A 19,022-nucleotide genomic window follows, 5' to 3' on the forward strand; every position below is an offset into this window, starting at 1 on the left:
CCTCAGAACATGGCAACTTTAGACAGTCCAACTACTTACTTTGTGGCTCAGAGCTCCAGGGAAAATCTTCCAGCGCAGAAAGGTAAGGCTGTGTAGCCTCAGAAATTATACAGGATGGCTTCATGCAGTATTACATTCTGTTGGTTGCTTGTGAATCACAGGCCCACCCAGATTCAAGGGAAGGGGAATTTGATTCTACCTATTGATGGGGCAGGGGCAAAATTACTTTGTAGAACAGCATGTGGGAGGAGGGATATGATTGTGGCAGTCTTTGGAAAATATACTTAGCTACAGTGATCTAAAAGAATGTAAATACTTATTTTTTCATGAGAGAGAGAGACAGAGAAACACCATGAAAGAAAAGCTCTCATGATTCATCAGATTAAAAACAAATTAGGCAAACCGATCAAGAGGGACAAACTAAACACCTGCCAAGCAGTGTGTAGTTATGCATAACAGTTCCAATTATTATCAAATTATTATCATTCATACAAATGAACGATCCCAGGCCAAATGGTGTTGGTACACAGAGTTCATTTCAGCCAAAAGAAGATGATATCAACATTACTCCCTCAGAAACGAAAGTAAAATAGAAGTTTCAAGACAAACCTGAAGGCAATTTTCTTGCTGAAAATAAGTGCAGGTGCCACCTGGTGGTGAGACAGTCAAATGTGCATTCTGTCCTGTTGACAGCATTTCCTGAGTTGTCATTGGAGAGTGTATACACAGTATTTAAGGAAAGACAACAATTCTAACATCTGCGAGAGTATTTGTCCAAACAAACAGCCAAAGCACAAACACAGCGAGGGAAAGGACTTAATAAAAAGGAAGTAGTAAGGGGCGCCTGAGTGGCTCAGTTGGTTAAGCGACTGCCTTCGGCTCAGGTCGTGATCCTGGAGTCCCGGGATCGAGTCCCACATCGGGCTCCCTGCTCAGCAGGGAGTCTGCTTCTCCCTCTGACCCTCCTCACTCTCATGCTCTCTCTCATTCTCTCTCTCGCAAATAAATAAAATCTTAAAAAAAAAAAAAAAAGGAAGTAGTAAGAAGGGAATCCACTTCGGAGTGTCCGGACAAATCAAATCACTCTCCTTTTTATAAATCCTAAACCCTCTTAATTCTCTGTCCTTTTGGCTTTTATACACCTTCAAATTAGGTATGAAGGGTGTGGGAGAGAATAAGTTAAAGAAGATAAGGTTTGGGGCGCCTGGCTTGCTCAGTTGGTAGAGCATGCTGCTCAATTTCGGGGTGGTGAGTTTTACTTAAAAAAAAGGAAATAAAGAAAAAAAAAAAAAGAAAGGTTTGCTATTACTGGGTAGGGGGCAAGGGAGGTAGTTCAGCAAAATGATGATTGTAGTGATCCGCTCTAGAAATGTGGGCTGTTTCCTCCATGTTGTTCATTGTCTCCTGGACCCACGGGCACTTGAGAACTTACCATAGCAAAACCCTGGCGGTTTATTTAGAAGAGAAGAATAATCAGTGAGGTCAGATTGATGATACATCTTTCTGGTTTAACAGTCTTTGATGGGCACCAGGGGACTATGGTTACTCCACTAGAATTGTATGATCCAAATAATAATGGCTAACACTCTGATGTGCTTACTGTGCATTATGCACTGTGCTCATCACTTTACATCTCATTTAATCCACGTAACTCTGTATAAATTCATCCCACTTTACAGATGAAAAAACTGAACTTGGGGCGCCTGGGTGGCTTAGTCGGTTAAGAGTCTGCCTTTGGCTCAGGTCATGATCCTGGAGTCCCAGGATCTGAATCGAACCTCGGGGGAGAGGGGACGCGGGGGGGGGGGTGTGGGGGGGCGGGGGGGGGGGCTACTCAGCGGGGAGCCTGCTTCTCCCTCTGCCTCACATCCTGCTCTCCTGCTCTCTCTCTCAAAAAGAAAAAAAAAAGGGGCGCCTGGGTGGCTCAGTCGTTAAGCGCCTGCCTTCGGCTCAGGTCATGATTCCAGGGTCCTGGGATCGAGCCCCGCATCGGGCTCCCTGCTCGGCGGGAAGCCTGCTTCTCCCTCTCCCACTCCCCCTGCTTGTGTTCCCTCTCTCGCTGTGTCTCTCTCTGTCAAATAAATAAATAAAAAATCTTTAAAAAAAAAAAAAAACAACTTAAGAGAAGTTAACATAATTTGCTGACCGACCATACATTCCTATAAATGTTGGATTTGGGATTCACCACATGGCCAAAAAAAGCCTAGGTTCCTCTTTACGTTGCTGTAACTACCAATGATTTGATGTAAAGATCTTTGAACTCCATTTCTGTGTTTCCAACCTCTTAAAGTTTGACAGCAGCACTGTCTGCACTGATGTAGCCCGGGCCCCCGCTCGAAACTCGCTTTATTGATTTTAGGAGGCCCTTCCTCTTAACTGCAGACCTGAGTCCTTCTTTCGACCTCTGAGCATTGTCTCTTAGGTCCCTCCTCCGCCCTCCCCCGCCCCCGCCCAGCTCCGGAATGCAGAGCCCCGCCCTGCCGCATACCTCCCCTCCCCATCCAGGCCTTCCTGCTTCCAGGTCCTTCCCGAGCTGTTCGCGGGCGGTGGCCCAGCCTCCTCCAGGCCCGGGTCTTGGGCGGTGGATCAGGGAGCGGGAGATTGCCCTGCAAATCCACCAACCACCATCCCCAAACTGCCCGCCCTGAGTGCACAGGAGGTAGGGTTAGGGTGACCAGACGCAGCAAATACAATTACAGGACAAAGTTACGTTGGAAAATTCGTCTGTTTCTTGGAGTGGAAAAAAACTATTCGTGGTTTCTGTGAAAGGCAGATTTAACTGGGCACCCTGTATTTCACCTGGCAACCGTAGGTAGGGGGACAGGGGTAAGGCAGGAGATTCGGGGCGCTCGAAGGAGGAGGCTTCCGGGCCGTTTGGGCCCCGGAATGAAGCGCCACACAGGCGCAGTGTGTGCTGCCAGCAGCCAGACCGGCTGGCGCGCGAAGAAAGAGGGCCGCTGGCTTCTGTTGGAACTCCGTCAAGGGGTTGGCGGTCAGGAAAGTTCGAGGCGACCCCAGGTGTCTGGCTCTCGGCTCCTGAACGGCCGCGAATCCCAAGCACCGGAAGCCAAAGGCCAGAGGCAGGCCGCCCGATTCCAAGATGGCGCCCGCGGCCGCTGCCAGCTGCCAAGATGGCGGCACGGGATCGCGCTCGCGGCTCCCCTCCCCCCGAGGCCTCCGGGAGGCCGGGAGCGCGACGCGCGTCGCCGTGCGCCGGTTGCCCTGCGGCCTGGGTGGTGGTCCCGGCCACTTCTAGCCCCGCGCCATGCGGCTCCTCGGCTGGTGGCAGGTCCTGCTGTGGGTGCTGGGGCCTCCCGCCCGCGGCCTGGAGGGTGAGTGCGGGCTGGGGCTGGGGCCGTGGCCCGGGGCGGCAGGCGGCGGCGAGTGAAATGGCAGGGAGCAGTGGGGGTGCGCTCGGGCGGCGCTTTCACCTGCGCGGGGGCCCGCGGCGCGCCCCTCGGCTTTTCCTGGCACCTGCCGCGCGTCGTCCCGACCTCTTTCCGCCTGGGTGGCCCCGAGTGGTGGTCCGCGGTGGCGGGGAGCCCGTCCAGGCCCCCGCAGCAGGCGTCAGTCCGGCGGGAGTGACAGTGTCTTAGCGCCTACTGAGGCATACCCTTTATTATGAATGATAAAAATCATCACGAATAGCCGACATTTCCGGTGCCCTTACGCGGAGGCAGGAACTGTGCCTTATCTCAGTTAGCCCTCGCACCCACCGTAGGAGAGAGGCTGCAAGACTATCTCCACGTTACAGGTGGAGGCGCGGAGCTCAGAGAGCCTGAGTTTGCCCTTCAGGTCATGGCAGAGCCTGTCTTTCTGCCTGCAGAGCCCACGCTTTATTTGGTACCTCGATGGGTCACTTTTTAAAGAAGGCCGCTCTTGCTCAGGTTGCCTGCACGAAGGACAGATGAGAAAACTGACGAGACTCCCCGAGTAACCGCTGCTTGCCGTGGCATGCTCTTGGGGCATCCTCAGGTGGGGAGGCAGCCACCCTGGAGGCAGGGCTTGGGCCGGGAGTGGGGCCTTATCCTCAGTGCTGCGTCACCCCACTCCTCACAGTTTGTTAAAGTCTAGACCTTTCGGCCTTGCTTGTCATTCACTACAGGGGCAGGCAGGTCTTTGCTTTGCGTGAGGTGTCCTGGAAGGAGGCAGGGCAGCTGGGTGGCTGAGCAGGAGGAAGGGGGAAGAATAGTAACACAATTATCGTTGATGAGAGGACTGGTTATGTGCCAGGTCCTGTGCTTTGTGCTTTATGAGCATCATCTTATTTAATCTTCAAATGTTTATGAAGTAGCTGTTGCTCTGGTTCCTGTTTTACAGATGAGTAAACCGAGACTCAGTGTCAGTAAGTGTTCTGCCAAGGTCTCCAATAGCCAGAAGTTGAGGAGCCATGATTCAAGCTCATGCCTGCCTACTTCACGGTCAAACCTCTGTACTACATTTCTGTCACTGTGCTTAACCACCAGCTTCAGAGAGGGGCCGGCATGTGCTGGATAGCTTTTGTTTGTTCCCCAGATCGTTCTCTAGCCTTGCCTACCCTGCGCTGTGCCCCGAGTGGCTGTCCTGTATGGCGTGACAACTGGCCGTCTTGCCTTCTGGCTTCCTGTGGGTTGGAATGAAGGGAGCGTGAGGTCAGGATATTGATCCTCTCAGCTTCCTCCCTTAGGGGTTATCATGGGTTGGCTTTGTCCTTCCAGTCACAGCTTCTAGAAGGGTGAGCGCACTGTTCCAAGGTTCTGTGACTGTTGCTGCTTCTGAACTCTTAAGGTCTTTGAGTGGTAGCTGGCTCGCTCTCGGCCGTTACTGGCCCTGAAGTTCCTTACCATTGCTTTTGGTTTCTCTGACATCCAGCACACATGTCGGGGGCCTCTTTACGCATCTTTCCTCACATTGCCCATGTTGAGTGTGCTGTTTCCAGGCAGAATCTTGTTGATTCAGGGCACTGACTTATTGTTGTAGTCAGTGTGATGGGAGCCCCCCTAGCAGTCTGGGCCATGTGCACGCAGACCTGAGGATAACACCAGCCATCGGTGGGCCATTGGTCATCATGGCGAGGCCATGATGGGGTGAGGACAGAGGGACTTTCACCACCTGGGTCCTTTTTAGGGTGGCTGAAAATCCAAGGCTTTTTGGTCTGTAGTGGACCCCACTGGCAGATGCGCAACTGGATGTAGCAGTGCTATCCAGGTGTCAAGGCACAGGAACCCCCTCCTGGCTTCAGCACCCCCATGCCTGTCTTCACTAGGCAGTCAACTAGCAGATTTTTGCTTAGCACCCATCACATGTCACATGCTCTGCTGGGCACTTGAGGTACAGTGGTGAGCCAGATAGAGAAACAGGCCCACCCTCCTATCTGCTGGGGAGGACAGGCATTAAATGACTACAAATAATTAAGTAAATTCCAACAGTGGAAAATGCTTCAAGGAGAGTCCCAGGGTATTACTGCATGCTGTTATGGGAGACCCCTCTGGTCTGAGGTACCTCAGACAGGGTGAAGTTCACCTTACAGAGGTGAAGTTTAGGGTAAGATCTGAACGTTGAGTCAGATTAGGCAGCAAGGGAGCCAGTGGAGGGCTTCCCTGGCAGAGAAACAGCCCTCAGGACAACACTGAGGTAGATGGAGGAGATCGCGAGTGTTCAGGGACCGAGATGTCTGGTGGAACTCGTTCAGAGTGTGGACAGCGGCCACACCATGTGGGGCCTGGCAGAAGCCATTGTGAAAAACCTGCGGCTGGTAGAGAACCTTCTGAGCAAAACTGGAAGGGTGTGAAGGATCTGACCTAGGCCAGGGCTCCCTGGCAGCGATCTCCAGATATCTTCCTTGCTGCCAGTGATGCAGTGATTGTCATTTTTGCGTGGCTCACACTGTAGTCAGCGTGTTGAGGTTAAGAAGCAGTCTCTTTAAAGGCACGTGACGCTGCAAGGGTTCAGCGACTCTCACACAGTACGTCATTTCTGTCTTGGTGTGGGATACTTCACAGTTTCCTCTCTCCCCAATACTTGAGTGAAAACACTGGTACCTGAGGGCATAAGAATGTTTTGGTTCCTAATGTGTACTGTCTACTTAACTCTTTCACAGGAGGGAAAAATAACCCTCCTGAACTGAAAATACCAGCTCTGTGCTTCACTCAGACTCCCTTTTGATTTTTTGCAGGGGACATCTATCCATTTTTATGAGGGTGATCAGAGAGAGCCAGGTTCTCATTTCTGCCCTGATTTTTTTTCTCCTGAGGTTCTTTCGGGATCTTGGCATTTTCTATGTACTTGTGAGACCTAAGATGCTGGTTAGATTCTGAGAGAGCAGATGTCTGTGGAGCTGGGGCATTTTGGGAGGAGGGTTGGCCCCCATACCCGGCATCCTTTGTTCTCCAGATGTGTAGCCTCTGGCTGCCCTGTCTAACCTCTGTTGTTCTCGTGCCCTTCTCGCCCACGTTCCCATCAACTTGACATATCCTTAAACTTCTCCTCTGTCTTAAAAGCCGAAACAGAAACCTCCTTTGGCCCCCTATCACCTACCCTGGCTTTCTTGTCCCCTTCATAGCTACACTTTCAGAAAGATTGTGTATATTTATCAGTGTACTTACTGTTTCTTGTGCTCTCCATTCTTCTGTGTTGATCCATATTTCCATCCGGTATCATTTTTCTTCGGCCTGAAGGAGTTCCTTTAAAATTCTTGTTCTGGGTGTTTGTTGGTGATGAATTGTTTTAGCTTTTAATATTTCTGAAAAGGTATTTATTTTGCGTTCTTTTTTTCTTTTTTAAAAAAGATTTTATTTATTTGAGAGAGAGACAGAGCATGAGCCAGGGGGTAGGGGTAGAGGGAGAGGGAGAAGCCGACTCCCTGCTGAGCAGGGAGTCTGATGTGAGACATGACGATCCCAGGACACTGAGGTCATAACCTGAGCCGAAGGCAGACGCTTAACCGTCTGAGCCACGCAGGCACTCCTTCCCTTCATTTTTGAAAGATATTTTCCTGGGTATAGAATTTTAGGTTTATAGTTTTTTCCTTTCAGTACTTTAATGTTGCTACTCATCTTGCTTGCATTGTTCCCAACAAGGAATCTGCTGTCATCTTTATCTTTCTTCCTCTGTACGTAGCATGTCTTTTTTCTCTGGCTGCTTTTAAGATTTTTGTCTTTGTCACTGGTTTTGAGCAATTTGATTATGATAATATCTTGGTGTAGTTCATTGAGCTTGGGGTTTGCTGAACTTCTTAGATCTGTGCATTTATGATTTTCATCAAGTTTGTGCAGTTTTTGGTTATTATTTAAATACTTTTTCTGTCCACACGCCCCCCCCCCCTCCCCTTTCTGGGTATTCTCATGATCTGTACGTTAGGCCACTTGAAACTGTCCCATAGCTCACTGATTCTCTTTGTTTCTTTGGATTCTTGTTTTCATTGTATGTTTGATTTTGGATAGGTTCTGTTGCTGTGCTTTCAGATTCACTAGTCTTTTTTTCTGCAATGCCTAATTTGCTGTTAATCCCACCCAGTGCAGTTTTCATTTCAGATGTTGTAGTTTTCGTTGCCAGAGTACAATTTGGGCCTTTTAAAAAAAATTATAGGGCGCCTGGGTGGCTCAGTTGGTTAAGCGACTGCCTTCAGCTCAGGTCATGATCCTGGAGTCCCTGGATCGAGTCCCGCATTGGGCTCCCTGCTCAGTGGGGAGTCTGCTTCTCCCTCTGACCCTCCTCCCTCTCATGCTCTCTCTTTCTCATTCTCTCTCTCAAATAAATAAATAAAATCTTTAAAAAAAAATTATAAAAAATTATAATTAACATAAACATTATGTTAGTTGCAGGTGTACAACATAATGATTTAATCTTTGTGTATAATTGCAAAATGATCACCATAGTAAGTCTAGTTAACATCTGACACCATGCCTAGTTAAATTTTTTTTCTCATGGTGAGAACTTTTAGTTTACTTTCAGCAACTTTCAAATATGCAAGGCAGTATTATTTTTTTTTTTTTTTTTTTTTTTAAAAGATTTTATTTATTTATTTGACAGAGAGAGACACAGCGAGAGAGGGAACACAAGCAGGGGGAATGGGAGAGGGAGAAGCAGGCTCCCCGCAGAGCAGGGAGCCCGATGCGGGACTCGATCCCAGGACCCCGGGATCATGACCTGAGCTGAAGGCAGTCGCTTAACCAACTGAGCCACCCAGGCGCCTGCAAGGCAGTATTATTAACTAGAGTCACCATACAGTACCTTACATTCCCATGAATTATTTTGTAACTGGAAATTTGTACTTTCTGACCATTTCACCCATTTCATCCCCTCCCCCCACCATCACCTCTGGCAACCATCAGTCTGTTCTCTGCATCTATAAGCTATTTATTTATTTATTTATTTATTTTTAAAGATTCCACATGTAAGTGAGAGCATATGGTATTTGTCTTTCTGAGATTTATCGCATGTAGCGTAATGGTCCATCCATGTTGTTGCAAATAGCAAGGTTTCCTCTTTTTGTGACTGAATAATAATAATAATATTGTGTGATTCTATGTTCTTTTCCATTCATCCTTTGGTAGACACTTAGGTTGCTTCCATGGCTTTTGTAAATAAGGCTGCAGTGAACATGGGGTGCATATATTTTTTCAAATTAGTGTTTTTGTTCCACCCAGAAATGGAATTGCTGGATCATATGGTAATTACAGTTTTAATTTTTTGAGGAACCTCCATACTGTTTTCCACAATAGCTGTAGTAATTTACATTCCTTCCAAGAGTGCACAAGGGTTTCCTTTTCTTTCCACATCCTCACCAGCACTCGTTATTTGTCTTTTTGATAATAGCTAATCTGACAGGTGTGAGGTAAGATCTGTGTGGTTTTGATTTGCATTTTGATGCAGGTCTTTTATATCTTATGTCCCTTTATCTGCTTAACTTTCTGAACATATGTAATGGAATTATAATTACTGTTTTAATATCCTTATCTCCTAGTTCTGACATCTGCAAGCTGGGGGTCAGTTTTAATTAGTTAATTACTGTTCTCATTATTGATCATATTTTCCTGCTTTTTCGCATGCCTGGTAACTTTTGATTGGATGCCAGACATAAATTTGACCTTGTTGAGTGCTGGATATTTTAGTATTCCTCTAAATATTCATGAGTTTGTTCTAGGGTACAGTTAAGTTAGCTGAGCATGGTTTGATCCTGGCTTTTAAGGTTTGTTAGACGAGAGCAGAGCTGTATTTACTGTAGGATTAATTTTGCCCCACTACTTTTGTGTACTCTCCCCAGTGCTCTGTGAATTGTGAGGTTTTCCAGTCTAGCGGGTGGGAACAGGTACGCTTCCCAGCTCTGTGTGAGGGTTGGGTACTGTTGTCTCTGATCCTTTTGGGCGGTTCTTTGCCTAGCTTTGGGAACTTACTCACATGTAAATGCTGACCAGTGTACTCGATGGGGGTTACTCGATGGGGGTTACTCGGCAGGTCTCTGGAGTCCTCTCACTGCAGCTTGCCCATCTGTACTATTCTGTCCCACAGACTCTAGCTTTCTTGGTCTCTCTGTACCCTTAGTACCGTCTCCTCAACTTGAGGAGTGCTGGACTCTGCCTGCTTCCTTCCGCCTCCCTGAGCCCCAGGGCAGGCATTCCCTCAGGTGGTAAGCTGGAGCATTTGTAACGCTCTCCTGTTTATTTCTCTTCCTGTTTCTCAGGGATCCCTATCCTTTGTTGCCTGCTAACTAGTCTCCTGAAACTGGTTCACATTTTTGGCCGTTTTTGGGTTGTTTCACTAGGGAGGGTAAATCTGGTCCCTCTTACTCCAGCTTAGCCAGAAGCAGAATTCTCAGAGAAGGTTTTTGAATTGCTGAATGAATCTGTGTATCTCTTTGGGGATATTCTTTGAGACCTTATACAAAGGTGCATACCTTAGGAAGCTCCCAGACCCCTCCCCAACTTGAAAGCCAGTTGGTTTTTCACACTTCGGTGACATGCTGTTGGCATGGCTGAGGGTTTTCCAGCCACATGGCGAGCTTGTCTGAGTACAGTTGGGCTCATTGGTTCTCCCTGGTCAGTGCCTGGCACTGAGTCTGGCTACTCTGGTTGAGTTAATGGGAGTTGGAGGCAGGAGTCACTGTTACAGAGGTGACTGGAGATTCCTCCCTGGATGTATGAGACTTCCCCAGAGTCTTCCCTTCTCAGAGCATTTTGCCCAAGCCCTATCTAGTGGCTCCAGAGTGGGAGGAACGTCCTCTTTTGCCCTGCTGCTGCCCCGGCCCTGTGGGGTGCACCTCCTGGCACTCCCAAGGGCTGCAGGCAGGAGAGGCCACCTCAGGCTGGATATGCTGTATGGGTGGGCCAGTGTTCTCAGGCCAGGAGGCACAGCAACCCCTGAGGTATCATGGGGAGGGTAAGGCCCCATCTGAGTAGCAGCCAGAAGACTTCACTCAGAGACCTGGCTCTGCTGCTTACTAGCTTGTGTGCTGTTGGGCATTCCACTGCCTCTCTGTGCCTCAGCTTGGTCCTCAGTTAAGAGGGGATGGTAACCTTTGTCCTGCTGGGCTCACAGGGCTGTTATAATGTGTGCAAGGATGCTTTGCTATAGTAGAGTCTTCTATAAAAGCATCATTATTTTGTTGGATATTCTCATCAAACAAATGAAATTGTTAAGGTGTTTGTGTTCTGTTTTCCTCACTGGATGTCTGCACTGGAATGTTTTTGCTTATAATCCACACGGCAAGAAAGCAGGTATCACATGAAGATATGGATTGGTCCACATTGTATTTGACATTCATTAATCTGGTACCTCCTGGTGACCTCCTTCATGATCTGGAGAATGGTGGGTGGCCCTCTGGTAGCTTCATGGGAAGGGTACCTTTTTCCTCTGTAGGGGAACTGTAATTCCTTTTTGGGTTCATATACTTGGAAGGGACTTAGGAGCGTGAACGTGCTGGCATGTTTTAGTTCCAGAGGAGAGCGGTCACTTGCAGTCGGAGGAGCAGCGTGCTCACGCTCTGCAGGCGGGAGCTGTGTCCGCGAGTGAGGAGGACCCCTCGCGCGGCCCCGTGGGGCACGACAAGCCCGCGGGAAAGGCCGGCGCTGTGCTGGGGCTGGACGCCGATGGCGACCACGTGGTGCTGCTGTCCGTGATCCCCGGCGAGACCGAGGACAAGCTGAGCCCCGAGCCCAGCGGCGGCACCTGCGGGGCCCGAGGGGAGGAGGACTCGCGGTGCAGTCTCCGAGAGCACCTCTTCTCTCTGGACGGCGGGGGGGCCAGTTTCCAGGACAGAGAGGACGAGTATTACTCAGAGCCGGAAGTGGCCGAATCCGACCCGGCGCCACCCGAGGACGCCAATAACACGGAGAGTCTGAAGTCCCCCAAGGTGAACTGCGAGGAGAGAAATGTGACGGGACTAGAAAACTTCACTCTGAAAATTTTAAATATGTCACAGGTAAGAAAGAATGGTTTAGCGCTTTTCTCTGTTTCCGCATATTGATTTCATGATTTAATACTCTGCCAACTTTCAAATGGAGGGTCAGAATCTTTGTCCTTTTCCAAGTGGGACAGCATCTAATGGCTGCATCACTGAAAACCGACTTGGCTCTCTATGATGTTTGTAGGGAGAGGAGGCGATAGAACCAGTGTCGATTATGCTTTTTAGGCGGCTTGAGCCTGGTCCCCCTCGGGGTCCTCTCTGCACCAAGCCTCATGATGAAAATCCCGGGGGACAGGGCCGCCTGGGGGCTCCGTAGGTTACGTGGGACTCTTGGTTTCGGCTCAGGTCATGATCTCAGGGTCGTGAGATGGAGCCCCAGGTCGGGCTCTGCGCTCAGCAGTGTCTGCTGGAGATTCTCTCCCTCTGCCCCTCCCCCCACTCATGCCCTCTGTCTCAAGTAAATAAATCTTAAAAAAAAAAAAATCCCAGTGGACAGATGGGCACTTGGCATCAGAATCTTAGCATTTTTCTTCTTCCAAATGAGGTATTTATTACAGAGGCAAGTTAAAAATATCTGAATTACTAAGATTGTGATTTAGCATTGTTTAGTGTGGTGATACCCCTGGGAAGCATTTTATATTAATGAAAAATTTCTTTCCTTCAAAGAGCTTGACTCCACTGTTTTCTCTGGAGTGAGAGCTGAGACAGTTGTCCCCAACCCAGCCATGCTTTTCCAGTCCATTGGATAAATGATAATTCTGAAGAGAACACTGAGATAATGACTGACTGTTTCTGTGGGATTGTTAAGCCAGGTAGCAGGATGAGTTCAGGCTGCTTATGTACTACGAGAAGAAATCCTAGCTCTGCACACCGTGACTGCTTATTTTAAATGAGGGTATGTGGTACATTGAGCATCCGTAGCCCCTCCATGTGCAGGGGTCAGCACTGGCCTCACACCCTCCCCTCAGTGCCTGGTGAACACTGTGCCTCAGCTCTGTAGGTCACACACTTGGCCAGGAGAGAGCAGTTTCAGCAGTCTGAGTTAGGGTGGTGGCAGGGATGGTGCACCCTTGAACTGAACTAGCCTTTGGCCGAATACATTGATTCAGCTGCTTACAGATTTGGATCTGCTGAGTTGATGATTGGGGCCTGAGAGCTCAGTGCTTTAATAATGCCATTAGAGTGTGTGAGAGGCACAGATCAGAGGGCGGGACGATGGCCTGTGCCTTGTGGGTACTTAATGTTTGAATTAATGCATTATGAAAAATACTAAAATTGCTCTGTAGTATTATCAAGAAAGTTTATGGGAAAGTTTATGATTTGTTATTTGATAATACTTTTCTGCTGATTCATGCATTCCTATGGTTCAAAACCCAAAAGGTTCTTAAGGGCATACCCTATAGTCTCTCTCCTGTCTGTGTTCCTGCCTCCTCTTCTTGGAGGCAGCTGTGTTTCCAGTTTCTTGGGCATCCTTCGAGAAGAATGTACATGAACATTTACTGCTGACTTTAACACTTGTTTCTTTTACCACAGGACCTTATGGATTTTCTAAACCCAAATGGTAGTGACTGCACACTAGTCCTGTTTTACACCCCGTGGTGCCGATTTTCTGCCAGTTTGGCCCCTCATTTTAATTCTCTGCCCCGGGCATTTCCAGCTCTTCATTTTTTGGCACTGGATGCATCTCAGCACAGCAGGTATGTTCCCTGAATAGAGCTTAACGTGTCATCCTTCTGGATAATGCTTGCAGTTATTTGGAGGTTGTCGTCAGTTAAGTTTGAAGCTGAGGGAGATAGGTATGACCATGGAAGCTGGACTAGCGGGAGGGATAGACAAGGGTGAGTGGTGAGGGTGGTCACACTCCTCAGGGAGCTGAGGCCTCACTTTCTGGAGGCCGCTGGAGAGGAGGGGCTGTTCTCTGCAGAGTGGAATTTATCTATCTATCATCTGTTTCTCTATCTATCTATCTATCTATCTATTTTTATGTTAATTACATCTATTGTTTATTGAGGGCTTACCACGTGCTAGATATTGGGGAAAGCACTTTTCATTTTGTATGTCATTTGTCCTCAAAACAGGTGTAGTGGGTATGTACTATAAGTTTTCCCCTATTTTGCACAGAAATAAGTATCTAGCCCTAGGTCGCATTATATAAATGAATGAGTTGCTATGACTGAGTTAATAATTTTTTTAAAATTTAAATTCAATTTAGTTAACATATAGTGTATTATTAGTTTCAGGGCTGGAATTGGGTGATTCATCAGTTGCATATCACCCATTGCTCATTCCATCACATGCCCTCCTTAATGCCCATCACCCAGTTACGCCATCCCCCTACCCTCTGCCCCCTCCAACAACCCTCAGTTTGTTCCCTAGAGTTAAGAGTCTCTTATGGTTTGCCTCCTTCTCTGTTTTTATCTTATTTTGTTTTTCCTTCCCTTCCCTTATGTTCATTTGTTTTGTTTCTTAAATTCCACATATGAGTGAAATCATGTGGTATCTGTCTTTCTCTGGCTGACTTAGCATCCATCTTGCACATGGCAAGATTTCATTCTTATTGATGGCTGGGTAATATTCTATTGTGTGTGTGTGTATATACACCACATCTTTTTTATCCGTTGATCTGTTGATGCACATCTGTGTTCTTTCCATATTTTGGCAATTGTGGACATTGCTGCTATAAACACTGGGGTGCAGGTGCCCCTTTGAATCACCATGTTTGTGTCCTTTGGATAAATACCTAGTAGTGCAATTGCTGGATTCTAGGGTAGTTCTATTTTTAGCTTTCTGAGGAACCTCCACCCTGTTTTCCATGCGGTCTGCACCAGTTTGCAGGGTGGAATTTAAAGGTGGCCCCACCTGATGGCAGTGGGGGCGGGGGGGCAGAGGACTCTTCAGGGTCTTGGCCAGCCTGAATTAGCAAAATTAGTGTCACAAGTGGGACCCTCCTGAGACTCACCCATGGTTTAGGCTTCCACCCCTGGCAGCCTGACTCAGCACCCTGTTGTGTGTCTGCTCAGGATTTCTTTCTTTCCCTCCCCTGTTCTTCCTTCCTCTTGTTTACATTTATTCTTGCATGTGTGTTCCTTAGTGGACAGTGTGTAAATTAATTTAATGAACTAATTTAGGCCCTTAAAATGACATTTACTTTTGTTTTATATTATTCAGTGGGCTCTTGTTTTTTTTAGATGTTGAGTGAGCTATGTTATAAAGAGCTTTGTTCACATGTTCTGTATTTCCCCAGTGCTGTGACTGTGTCTGGGTTATAAAGCGTGACCCTCCTCCCCTACGTCACGTGCCCTTTAGCCGGACACAGGAGGTTGTGTGTGAATCAGTTTCGAGAGTCTGGAAGATGGTCAAATTGGTAAAAGCGAAGTTGAGTAAAACTTTTTTGAGTAAAAAAAAATTTTTTTTAAGATGTATTTATTTGAGAGAGAGAGGGAGGGAGGGACCAAGTGAGCAGGGAGAGGGGGAGAGAGAGAGGGAGAGAAGCAGACTCCCCACTGAGCGCCAAGCCCGACGTGGGGCTTGATCCCCCCAACCTGAGATTACAACCTGAGCTGAAACCAAGAGTTGAACGCTTAACCCACTGAGCCACCCAGGCGCCCCTCAAGTAAAAATTTGGAGTAAAACTTTGCCCGCCACTCATCTTCAGTGTGGGTAATGTAACTGCCAATGCTTACCTAAACTTGTTTAGGGAGAAAGAAATCGCAGCAAATTAGTAATTCTCACAAGGGCTTCAGGGAAATATCTACATGGACTGGCCCAAGGGAGCAGACTGATGGGAAGGACAGTCTAGGTTAGTGTCAGACTTTGATTGGGCCTTCCCCTGCCCCCAAGCCGGCAGGCCTGGCTCCCAGCACCAGCTTAGTACTCTGGGTTTGGGCTTCCATTCCCTGCAGGCTTTTATCATCCGCTTTGGTCAGTCTTCTCCATGCATCCGTCTCAGTGCCTGCTATGGTGCCTTAACTGTGGAGAGTGGAGGATACTTGTTCTTGTTGTATGGCCTGCGACACGTGTTTGCCTCATATGTTCATATTTAAGTGACAGCATGTTTACAAAAGACAAAAATCCTGATTATCCAATACTATCATTTTACTCACAGGGGAAACTGAGGCTTAAAGAGGTTAAATAGTCCGCCCGAAGCTCACACAGCTGGTTCAGTGACAGACCTGAGGCTTGAACCCGCATGTTTTGACTCCAGAGCTTATAGCGTGACTCTGTATTATGTAAAGGTGAACCAGTCCCTCTCAGATCGTGTTACCTCCTGCCCCAGTTGTGAACTTCCTGGTGTGTCTGCTGGACCGTAGATCCTCATGTGCCGACTTACCAAACTAATTGCTTAACTTAAGTTGAATCTTGTATGAGGGATGGAGATGGGCATTCTGGAGAGTTTGAAATTTCTTCTGTCAAGTAAATTGACACAGTGTGTTTTGTCCATGAATTAGAATTTTCTGGTCTGATCTCTTTTGGCAGTTTGCAACTTAAATAGCGGAATAACTAGGGGGATGCCTGGCTGGCTCAGTCGGTAGAGCATGCGACCCTTGATCTTGCAGTGGTGAGTTCCGGCCCCACGTTGGGGGTAGAGTTTACTTAAAAAAAAAGTGGAGGGGCGCCTGGGTGGCTCAGTTGGTTGGGCGACTGCCTTCGGCTCAGGTCATGATCCTGGGGTCCTGGAATTGAGTCCCGCTTGGGGCTCCCTGCTCAGTGGGGAGCCTGCTTCTCCCTCTGACCCTCCCCCCTCTCATGTACTCTCTCTCTCTCTCTCTCTCATTCTCGCTCTCTCAAATAAAAAAAAAAAAAAGTGGAATAACTGTGTCGGGGTAGTTCCTTGTTGTAATAGAAAGCAACTCAGCAGAACAGGAATGCCCCCAATCTCAACCCATAAGGAAAAAGGTCAGAAATAGCTATAAGCATATAGCTTGAATATTAGAAACCTCTGTAGGTCACAGGAAAATGATGCTTTCTCATTTATTGCCATCCATTCTGATATGGTAACTGTGTGAGGAAACCCACTGTTAGTTCAGGTTGTCTGACTGACTGCTTTCTGTCATAGCCTTTCTACCAGGTTCGGCACCGTAGCTGTTCCTAACATCTTACTATTTCAAGGAGCTAAACCAATGGCTAGATTTAATCATACAGACCGAACATTGGAAACACTGAAAGTCTTCATTTTTAACCAGACAGGTATGTAGAAATCATATGCCATAGAAAGGATTTTATTGCTGGAGGTATATGCCTTCTGTGGGTTTCTGTCTGCTCTCCTTAAGTGAAGGAGTCAAGACTGGCTTTCAGATGTAAACTGTCTTTTCTAGTGAACTACTGTGGTTCTGTTAAAAGTCTCTCAATCAGTAGACGAACCATGAGAGACGATGGACTCTGAAAAACAAACTGAGGGTTCTAGAGGGGAGGGGGGTGGGAGGATGGGTTAGCCTGGTGCTGGGTATTAAAGAGGGCACGTTCTGCATGGAGCACTGGGTGTTATGCACAAACAATGAATCATGGAACACTTCATCTAAAACTAATGATGTAATGTATGGGGATTAACATAAGAATAAAAATTAAAAAAAAAAAAGTCTCTCAATCAGTGGCAAGTTTAACATGAATAGGTAATTTTAATGATTATCGATACCTTTAAAAAACCAGCTTTATTATTCTATAATTCACATACCATACACCTGTAGATAACTTTTTATATACATTTTTCACTAAAGTGTAATAGTTAATACAAATGTGTACATTATATGTTCTGAGGGATTAATTTTCACAAAGTGAATGCCTTGGGTAACCAGGACTCCGACCCAGAGAGAACGTTACCAGCCCATCCCCTCCGCACTGTTGCTCCTGCCTGCAAGGGTAACCACCACCTTGACTCCTAACACCATGGACTAGTGTTACCTGTTTTGAACTTTATATTAATGGAGACATACATAATGGATTCCCCTGTGTCTGGCTTATTTCAGTCACCATTATGTTTGTGGGATTCACCTGTGATAGTGCATATGGTTATATCTTCTTTTTGTTGCTGTCTGATGTGCCATTTATTCATTCATATGCAGATGCTATTTTAATTCCTTAATATTTGCCAAAACATGTGGCCTTATTTTTTATTCTGTAAAAGTTTGAACACTGAATATTGAAGATATTTTCTTCTTTGGAAAAGTTTGCTCCACAAAAGCTTTCATGCCTTAATTATGAGCACCCCACTTCTTCCTGAAGTATATTCACTGGAAATAAAAATAAGCTATAACATACCTTCCGTATATATTAAGTTGCATCTAATTACTTCTATCTCACAGTAAAGAACAAAGAGCTGAGTTACCTCATAGGAGTGAAAGGGTTGTTACCAGATAGTTAGCTATTCAAGTCTTACAGTACCAGACCCCTGATTGTCAATCAGGTTGATATGGAGAGAGGGAGCCATTTTGCTCAACACTCTAAGAAAACTTAGAACCTAAAAGAAATTGAGGAGTCACAGCATCTTTGGTAATCTCTGATCTCAGTGGTGGTTAGTTCTAACAATTTTTTCAGTAAATTATTTAAAAGCATTTTGAATTTAGCGTTCCTTCACCTGTGAAAACATTCTGTAGACTCCTGAGAGTAGCTTTACCAGTTACTTGTTGAATTTTGGTCTCAAAGAGAACAAAAGACAACTCTTAACCATGCCCGAAGACCCTTCTGAGGAATTCACAGAAATTCTAGTGTTTAGGCTCTGAACAGCTGAATGGGTTCCTGTTCCTTTGATGTGGTGGGAGAAAGGCAAGTTACAAATTACACTAACAGGCAAGTGAAACCCATCCCAGATATACTAGTGTGGTGTTTATTTTAAGACTGCATATCTTTTTGCATACCATGCAGAATACTTCAGAAAGATCTTTAGCGGATGTGTTTTTTATCTGATTTGAAACAGCTGATTTCTCTTTCAGGTATAGAAGCCAAGAAAAATGTGGTGGTAACTCAAGCTGACCAAATAGGCCCTCTTCCCAGCACTCTGATAAAAAGTGTGGACTGGCTGCTTGTATTTTCCTTATTCTTTTTGATTAGTTTTATTATGTATGCTACCATTCGAACTGAGAGCATTCGGTGGCTAATTCCAGGACAAGAGCAGGAACATGTGGAATAGTGATGGACTGAAAGGAGAAGTCGGAACGAGGAATTTCAGAAATTAATGCTGCACTTTCTTACATTTTCTCCAGTCAAGTGTAGACTTACAGCTTCAGTCAGATTAAAAGAATCATGCATTTGTTGAACTGTTGAATGTGTTAAAAAATTATAAATTGGTGTTTTAATTAGTACCACAAAAAGCAAATGCAAAAATATTCAGTAGAACTCACCATTCTTGTTTTTACTAATCCAATATTTTAAGGGAGTGATCCAGTTTCAAATGGGAGTGTGTTCACGTGGAATAGTGGATAGAGTGACAGTTGGCTTCATAGAAGGAAGAAGTAGGACTTTTCACATTATGGTTTTAGAAAAGTCTTGATTCCTTATATATGTTTAAGAAGGTTGGTTTCTGTTCATTTGCAGTTTTTCTCTCAGAGCCTGTAAGTAGGAAAGTGTTCTGTTGTGGAAGAAGAACTAGAATTGGCAAGTGTGACCTTCTGAGTAACTGATGGGAAAATAAAAGAGTCAGGTACTT

The 19,022-nt window shown here is 46.4% G+C and overlaps 1 protein-coding gene across 1 annotated transcript; it reads left to right on the forward strand.

Moving 5' to 3' along the window:
- Positions 1–3,096: 3,096 nt before the first annotated feature.
- Positions 3,097–19,022, forward strand: TXNDC15 (thioredoxin domain containing 15). Its single transcript, XM_021701764.2, has 5 exons — positions 3,097–3,332; positions 10,911–11,398; positions 12,917–13,080; positions 16,440–16,570; positions 18,310–19,022. The coding sequence occupies exons 1-5, from the start codon at positions 3,266–3,268 to the stop codon at positions 18,504–18,506; spliced, it is 1,047 nt and encodes a 348-aa protein (XP_021557439.1). The 5' UTR covers positions 3,097–3,265; the 3' UTR covers positions 18,507–19,022.

The sequence above is a fragment of the Neomonachus schauinslandi genome, chromosome 7, assembly GCF_002201575.2.
Source record: "Neomonachus schauinslandi chromosome 7, ASM220157v2, whole genome shotgun sequence".
In the NCBI taxonomy this organism is placed as follows: domain Eukaryota; kingdom Metazoa; phylum Chordata; class Mammalia; order Carnivora; family Phocidae; genus Neomonachus; species Neomonachus schauinslandi.